At 42.8% G+C, this 8,937-nt stretch overlaps 1 protein-coding gene across 1 annotated transcript; it reads left to right on the top strand.

The window, feature by feature from the left end:
• LOC129719540 (uncharacterized) lies at positions 1-3,912 on the top strand. Its single transcript, XM_055670934.1, has 2 exons — positions 1-933; positions 3,889-3,912. The coding sequence occupies exons 1-2, from the start codon at positions 4-6 to the stop codon at positions 3,910-3,912; spliced, it is 954 nt and encodes a 317-aa protein (XP_055526909.1). The 5' UTR covers positions 1-3.
• The last annotated feature ends 5,025 nt before the right edge of the window (positions 3,913-8,937 follow it).

Raw genomic sequence — 8,937 nt, forward strand, 5'->3', positions numbered from 1 at the left:
TACATGATGTTCATGGATAATTTTGAGAACCACAATGAAGATCAGGACACCACTAATGGAGAAGAGGAATATCTTGATACTTCCGAGGAAGAAGAGGAAAAATTGTTTCGGTTTACCGCACAAATTTCGACACGAAACTTTAAAGGACATAAAAAAGGACCCTGTATGCAAAAAATCAAAATTAACGGCGACTCGGTGGATGAAGTTCTGGAGCTGGTGTGGAACTCCTGCGAGAGGTTTATAAAAAAAGAAGTTGTCTTTGACGCAAAAGTAGGAGGAGGAGCGGATCAGTTTACCGCACGATGGACCGAGAAAACAGTCCCAGTCATCGAGGATATAGACAACTACGTTACATTCCAGGATAAACTTTCAAGAAGAACTTATAAACCGTCACAGTTCAAAGAAAAACCAGATAAGATGCATAAGTTTATGGACAAGGAGATAAACTTGTTTGTTTATGTTTGTTCTGAATCGGTAACTTCGGCAAGCATGTACGACACCATGCGAATCCAACTTTTAAATCCAGAGGAAAGGGACAGGGTTGGCGCGGCTTCGAACCAGGCAGTGTCTTCACTGGTTGCAGAGCTGAAAAACCTGTACAAGGGCTCATATGCTTCTCAAGATGTAAACTGGGCCGTATGGGCTTCGTATTTGTTCACCAAGAGTGCATTGGAACGGGATGAATTGAAGCATCAAGGCCCTCCTCATCATTTAATCCATCTTTTTAAAACCATTCCTTCTACAGGCCAGAGAGTTCTGACGAGTACACGAAACGATATTAGGATCGCTCAAAATGTGAATGCTGGATTCAAAGAGGAATTGGATGCGCTGGCTTCGGAATTGAATCAAATTTCTGTTCTTATAAATGCAATGAATATTCGCCTAACTGCACTACTTACAATGCAAGCCACAAATATTGAGCAACTGCGGGACGCCGGGGTTGCGCAGCAGCTGGAGGCAGCGTTACCCACGGAAGAGCAGCTTGACGCAGCTACTCTTGAAGATGGCTGGAGAAGCATCCGATCTGCCATAGGTAGCACTGCTGTTGCGCTACTAGATACAAGGGTTCCCAATTAGGGCGACGAATACAAACAGTTAGTCGAGGAGAAGAACGCAGCACGGGCGAGAATGCTGCAAAACTGTACGAGAGAGAACGTGGAACGATACCGACGGTCACGGAACAGCCAAAACTCAGTCCTACGAAGGAAGAAGCGCAAGCAAGAGGTCCGAGATCGCGTAGCGATGGAAGAGTTGTACCAAGCTAACGACACTCGGAAGTTCTACGAGAAGCCTGAACAGCTCCCGCAAAGGCTACGTACCGCAAGCTGATATGTGGATATGTGGATGGCAACCTACTTATGGACGAATGTGAGGTGATCAAAAGATGGAAGCAGCACTTCGATGAATATCTGAACAGCGATCGGTAGAGCACGAGGGCAGTATGGCAACTAAGGCGAGAAACATTGGCTAGAGCCGTGAACTGGGTCATTATCAAGATTTGGGAGGAAGAACGAGTACCGGAGGAGTGGATGGAAGTTATTGAGTGTCCCATCTACAAAAAAGGCAACAAGCTGGAGTGTTGCAATTACCGGGCAATCACTCTGCTGAACGCCGTCTACAAGGTACCCTCTCGAATACTCTACCGTCTACTATCACCATTTGCAAAGCAGTTCGTGGGGCACTACCAGGCGGGATTCATCGGCACTCGGCGGTTCGGGAGGTTATGCAGAAATGCAGTGGTGGGCACCATTCCGCTAATTCGCTAATTAGCGACGCTAAAATTCAGTTAGCGATTTAGCGATTTCGCTAATTTTTGACCTGGTTAGCGAAACTGTTAGCGTCGCTAAAATTTTGGCCTTCGAAACGCTAATCGCTAATTCGCTAAATTTTGTGGAGAAGCGACAATAGAAATATTTAGAAGAACTGTGAATTGCTGATGGCTCTTGTCAGTTTTTTTACCCTAGAATGGAGTTCCAGTTATCGTACAAGCCACAGGAGCATTTTGAAAAACAAGCACAAGGTCTAGATTGAGTTTTTGGCACACCAAGAACTTTGATGAATTGCAATGCGCTTGAAATTATGACAACTTTGGTTCTATTTTTTCGATTCAGATAATAACTGAATTTTCATGAAAACATTCCTAAGAGAATCTATTTTCAATGCAAGCTAAATAACTTTTGTTATTCTTGTTTTTACAAAATCAAATATGAATACCGTTTCGTGAACCTCTTACTGTTAATAGCTTTAAAAAGTCATTGTTTTCGTTTGTTTAACCAAAACAGATCACAGTGGTCCAAATCTTACAAAACATGAGCAACAAATATAGCGATATGACTATTTACATATTAATAAGTTAGCGATTAGCGATTAGCGAAAGTTCCGCTAATGTGGGGTTAGCGTTTAGCGTTTAGCGATTATCGAGCTAAATTTTCCGGTTAGCGACTTAGCGATTAGCGTCGCTAAATTTTCGGTTAGCGGTGCCCACCACTGCAGAAATGCCACGAATACAACGTGGCCACACATCATCTATTCTAACTTACTTTACTTTCATGGTGACAGATTGTTGAGATTCTATGTCGAATCCAGAATACGCCTCCACAAAACTCGGTCTTGGGCTGCTCCTCTCCAGTCTCCCCTTACACCAACTGCCCTGGCATCCTCGTCGACAGCGCACATCCAGTGCGTGCAAGGTCTGCCTCTTAATCGTCGGTATCTATCCGACTTCTGCTAAATGTTACCTTTGCCGATCGCTCATCCGCCATCCGTGCTATGTGGCCAACCCACTGTAACCTGTCGTGTTTCATCAGCTTGACAATATAAGCATGTTTGTATACATCGTACAGCTCGTGATTTATGAGCCATACACCATTTTCTAGTTTGCCTCCGAGTATTGATCGCAGGATTCTACGCTCGAAGACCCCAATCGCTCGTCGATTGGCCTCCTCGTCCACAATTCATGTTCGTAGAGCGCCACCGAGAGGATCAGAGTCCTGTAGAAAGCAAATTTCGTACGGATCTGTATGCTACGGAGCCCAAGCTGGCTACGTAATAAGCCCTATTCGCTGTCGCAATCCTTTTCTTCAACTCGCGGCTCATCTCGTTGTTACATGTCACGAGAGTAGCAAGATAAAAAAATTCGTCGACCACTCCAAAAATATCCCCATCCATCTCCACCACAGCACTAACACCGGTAGAACTACCACGCTCTCTGCCAGCCACCATATACTTCGTTTTGGCAGTGTTGATGGTGAGTCCGATTCTCGCAACTTTTCTTCTGAGAGCCGTGAAGACCTCTTCAACAACTCTACGGTTAACACCAATTATATCAATGTCGTCTGCGAAGCCCAGAAGTATGTGAGATTTCGTGATAATGATGCCGCTCCTCTGCACACCTGCCCTTCGTATTGTACCTTTTAAGCTTTGTTGAACAGCATGTTCGAGAGCCCGCTACCTTGCTTCAGATAATCTAACGTCGTAAACGCGTCCGAAAATTCGCCCGCTGTCCTGACGCTTGATGTGAAACCGTCAAGCGTCGCACGTGTCAGTTTTGTTGGGAAACCATGTTCAAGCAGCTCGTTGCGTTTCACTGTCTCGTACACCGCCTTAAAGTCTATAAACAAATGATGTGTCTGCAAGTTGTGTTCTCAAAACTTGTCGAGGATCTGTCTCAAGGAGAGCATCTGATCCGTTGAAGATCGTCCCGCTGGAAAACCGCATTGGTAACAAAGGCTTCGTGCAACGGCCTCAGTCGCTGGAACAGGGGTCCTTTCAATCAGTTCATAGTGAGTTATTCCTCAGGCTATGCCCTCAGAATAATCTAGTGAATTGCACTACACAGCCGCGACTTATCGGTAATCAGGTTCCCCTCATTGCCAATACACATGGCAGGTACTGGCACGGTCAGGTTCCTGATATCGTTAATCGTTCTATAGAAGCTCCTAGTGTCGTGCCTGGTGAAGCAATCTCCACCTCCGCGAGGACGTAATCGTAGTGCTCACGTTTCTTACGGTGGTGAAGCCTCATTTCGGCAGCTCTTGCCTCCCGGTATTTCTTCTCGCGCTGTTTCGCCGACCGCATCATAGATGTGCTTCCACTGCTCGTTCGGGCCCCACTCCGGCTGGTTCATCGATCCGTCTATCAACTTTCCGATTATACTCTGCAGCGACTTCTTCCGCTGATAACCTCTGGATGCCCAGACGTATCTTCCTCGCCTCTCCGATCTCGATTTGAATACGTTGGACAGCCGGGTGCGAATCTTGTCTGCCACGAGAAAGTGATCCGAGTCGATGTTTGGCTCTTGAAAGGACCTCACATCTATGACGTCTGAGAGGTGCCGGCCGTCGACCAGCATGTAATCGATCCGGGGGCAGGCCGGAGGGTGTTTCCAGTTGTGCTTCCGACTGTGTAGACGAGCAAAATGAGTATTACAGATGGCCATACTCTTGGCGCGGCGAAGTTTACTAGCCTCAAACCGTTGTCGTTGGTGATATAGTGAAGGCTTTCCCTGCCAATAGCGGGACGAAAGTACTTCTCTCGTCCGACTGGTGCGTTCATATCTCCGATGACGATCTTTATGTCGTGTTGTAGGAACTCTCCAGACGTTTTCTCAAGAAGCTCATGGCGTCGTCGGTTTTATCTTTTGTCGGTGCGTACACGTTGATAAGGCTGACATTGAAGAATGTGCCCTTGAACCTCAATAAGCATAGACGGTCATTAATAGGCCTTATTTGGTTTCCTAGTAGCACGAAACGTTCTGCTCTGTCGCCGCCACTGTGGTAGATGTGGTACTTGAAAGAACCACATCATCTATTCATCGATTTCAAATCGGCATACGACACAATCGATCGGGATCTACTATGGCGAAATTTTACACGACCACGGAATTCCTGACAAATTTATGCCGTTGGTAGTTGGAGTATCGGGGGCACTCTCGAATCCCGTTGAAACTCGAAGAGGTTTTAGCAAGGTGATGGTCTCTCGTGCCTACTGTTTAATATTGCCCTGGAAGGTGTTATAAGAAGAGCGGGGATTAACAAGAGTGGCACGATATTTCAAAAGACGGTTCAACTTTTTGGCTCAGCCGACGATATCAGCCGACGTTGTGGCTCGAACCTTTATGAAAATGGCGGATACGTACATCTGAATAAAAACCGAAGCTAAATCGATTGGACTGGTCATCTATTCATCGAATACGAAGCACATGTGTGTAGGTATACCCGTATCCTGGGTATAACCTACCAGGGAATTCTTCTACTAGATATCCCTGTACGCGCCTTTGGCGCGGAATTAATACACAAGATAACGGTGGACTAACTGACTTTATTTTCGTACATCACTACTTAAATATACCCTACCGGTAACTCAGAGAGAGAGACTTTCTCCACTCTCTGTTTACCTTACTAATCTCTTAACCTATAATCTAGTACCGCATGTACGATAGAACGCATGCGAGAGCATCAACACCGTTGAACCGGCGACTTCTGTTTTGTTTATAACACAAAACTTGTTTATTTTATTCGAGTTTGTTTGCCTGTAGCACAGCAGAAGGCTGCGCGAAGTTCTTTGCCACCTGTGGCATAATCTGTTGATACATAGAGTGTTGACAGAGACGTTCGCGGTCCTCTGTCAAGGGAACCAAATGTTTCGCCTGACTAAAGCATAGCAGAAGGCTATGCCTTCCTAGGAACAAAATTAAACTTTAATTATAAGGCTCGTGACGGAGCATTGGGTTCTTCGCAGGGTGTGACGTCACATCTGCCACCCCGCCTAGTTGGCCATTATCTAGAAGAGACAATGGACACACGGTCCGTTCTGACGGCCGATAGGTGTGTTTTTCATAACAAATATTTTTCGCGTTTTTATGCTACTATATACATATTCGTTTTCATGATATTCCTTCTTCCCTTTGCACGTAAAAATCAATTAATTACAATAGTGATACATATCATTTCTACATAAATTAACGTTTTCAGACATGGATTTTCTTCATAACAAATTGACAAATGTTCGCTCGCCTGGTGCGCTGCGCCTTGTAGATATCCGCTGCTTGGCTGTCGGATTCAAGCGACGGGTTACAGGGGGTTTGAAACGGGAGGGTGCGTCTGGCAGTAGAGGTTCTCATCGGTTGTTTGTGATGTCATCCTCGCGAACTCATCTTTAAGGCTTCATCGGGTTATTTTCAATAGTTCAATGGTTATCATTGCACTTTCATTTAAGGCTGCAGTTCAGCTGCTTGTTTTACGATTGTTCAGAGTGTGTTGTTGAACTTTAATGTTGGGTTAGCCGTGTCCCTTTGACATAGATCGGCTGTATTTTTTGTTTGGCTAATAGTATTGTTACGCGCCGTGTGGCGAAAAGATTTGCGATTGCCACTGGCTCTGTTGCATAATGCAGTCACTTGGTTTATCATCTTTAACTGTCTGCGCGGGGTGTCCAATTACCTGCTAGCATGTGTGCACATTTTCATAGCGTAGTGCGTAAAGACCATAGTTGATTAAACACGAGCAAAATTTTATAGCGTCATTTTGCTTGTTTGGCTTTGACCTCGAATCCTCATTTGTAGAAGTCAATAACTCTCAATGAGTAATATATATTTGAAACAAATTATTACGCCCTTTGCTGTGTAGTTTGCTGTATTCTTCTTCGCGCTGAAGTCTCGATTCTGGCTCGACCATGAGCCGCATTGATTGAATTCTGTTGCACATCTGGCCTCTTCAAAAACTGGATACTGCTCGTCTCCTCTTGGTAATATCGTTTGGCTTTACCTCCATCTCGACCATAGACACCCGCCGTTCAACTCCCCTCACAACCGTCTGCTTCCCTTTTCGCGTCATACTGGGCATTATGGTATGCCCCCATCTCAGCATCCGTTGTAATCACCTCGGTCGTCTTCGATGATCAGGAACTCGTCTCGTTGTCAATTCTTAGATGCTAGTTGCCCTACTTAGCAAGTGGTGCATTATTTTTTTGCCATTATTTTATCAATTCTTTTTTGGTTTCGTTACTTTTTCCACTTGCTGTTTAAAACTACTGTTCACTCGCGTACGGGCTTCTTACATTCTATTTTCTACCCTACGCTTCTGCTTACAATCTAGGCCCGTATTATTCTTCTTTTCGGATGACATAATCTGGTTTCTCTTCCCCTACTAAGTTGTTCATCTCTATTAGTATTCAATTTTACAAACATAACATTTCAAATGTGCATTGTTTACTTTTTTTTTATCATACATTCTCTAACTTTGGTATTCGATGTTTTTTTTTTGTTTGACATTACAAATCATTGCGTCACGTATCAATTCCATTTATCTGTATTAGGCTTTCTTATTCTTTATTCCGCGTTAAAATATCAGTTTAACTTGTCTTGTGGCTCATTATTAGCTTTTTTCTCATCAAATGTGCTTATGTTCTTCAAATAACTTTCTTCAATTTTATCAAGTAGCTTTGCTTTGGTTACATATTTTCTTCATTTTGCGTTCTTTCCAAATATTTTCCTCCTTCTTCTAATAACAGTTTTCAATAAAATAAATCTGTTTCCGCACAATGTATTATTTTTTCATCTCTCTGTTTTTGTTTCATCATGTTTTCATCGAACAAACCGCATTGGTTCAATCTTTTCTTGTCCTTTGTCAAGTATTTCCTGTCTGATTCATAAATAAATCTTTTCATTGTACAAACCGCGTTGATTAAATATTTATCGTTTTCTTCTGTCTTGATTTACAATGTTCGTCTAATAACTGGCGTGTTCTTAACACCTCATATCATCTTCTATATGCACTTAAAATGTCCCGTCACTTTCTCATCTGCTTTATTCTTTAATCTTTTGCATCTCTTTTTGAATCTGTTATTATTTAAATTTCGATTTGTCTCTTGCTACTGTCATACTGTCATACTTACACTACTTACACTTCACCTTAGTATGCAGTTGCCTGCATAATACCTCTCCCCCTTCCGTCCGAAGGTGCGACCGCCCGCTTTAGAGATTCCTGAAAGATAAGAAGGTTAGGAAATAAACGAAAACTCGCACACTCAATCATCCTGGGCCGGTTATTCCCTTGTTTTTCTTTCACCCAATTTGCACTCCCGCCAATCATTCTGGGTAACCACCCCGTTGTCTACATTCGCTCGTCCTTAACTAAAATTAGAATAGTCTGAATCTCCTAAAGTCAGCAGTCTCCTTGTTCGGTAGGTTTTGCCTTCTTGTCCAAAGTCTCTCCTAGTTCTATTGTTTTCCGTCATTTAAGTTATCTCCATCACACAAAATTTCCTAATACATCATCAATCGATTTTCTTCTTCTATTTCTTATTGGGCCATTAGCTATTTTAAATTAATCAAACCTCGTTTTCATGAGGTCTTTGTTCACTATATAATTTTCCCATGTTTACATTTGCATTTTACAAAAAACAAACAAATGCTGTTTCAATTTCTATTAACTCTTTAATTTTCCATCACCACATTCCAGGTCATTCTAGTCATTCAAATTCCCCAAGTTTTCTATTTATTTAACTGTTATCGGCTGGGTTACTCGTCCCTCACGCCTCCATTCGTATTTTAATTTTTTCAATTGTGTTATGCCATTTGACCGGTATCCTCAAAGGCTGTATATCTCTATCGGCGACTTTTCGCGTCATTTCCTTTTTTAAACCTTGTTACGCCTTTTGATTCCTGTCATTGAAAAGCTCTTGATATTTTCGGCGACTTTTTCTATTTCTTCACGCCTTAACTTCAGTATATTTTTTTCGTTTGGTTCTGCTTCTTCAATAAAATCATTCATCTTTCTCGGCGACTTTTCGTATTTTTTCACGCCTATATTTTACTTCCACCTTACTTTTTCATACAGTTTTAGGTGCTTGCTATTATAACTCATGCCCTCCAATATCGTATTTCATTAAATATATTCTGTCCGTTAACCTTGAAAGCATAGTTTAAGTTCATATATT

This window comes from Wyeomyia smithii, chromosome 2, assembly GCF_029784165.1.
Source record: "Wyeomyia smithii strain HCP4-BCI-WySm-NY-G18 chromosome 2, ASM2978416v1, whole genome shotgun sequence".
NCBI lineage: Eukaryota > Metazoa > Arthropoda > Insecta > Diptera > Culicidae > Wyeomyia > Wyeomyia smithii.

What these genes read in the sequence shown, in the direction of transcription:
- LOC129719540 (XM_055670934.1), top strand. Translation starts at nt 4, where the DNA reads ATGATGTTCATGGATAATTTTGAGAACCACAATGAAGATCAGGACACC. An exon ending in ATATTGAGCAACTGCGGGAC is followed by an intron (nt 934 to 3,888) that starts GCCGGGGTTGCG and finishes TACACATGGCAG; the next exon opens with GTACTGGCACGGTCAGGTTC.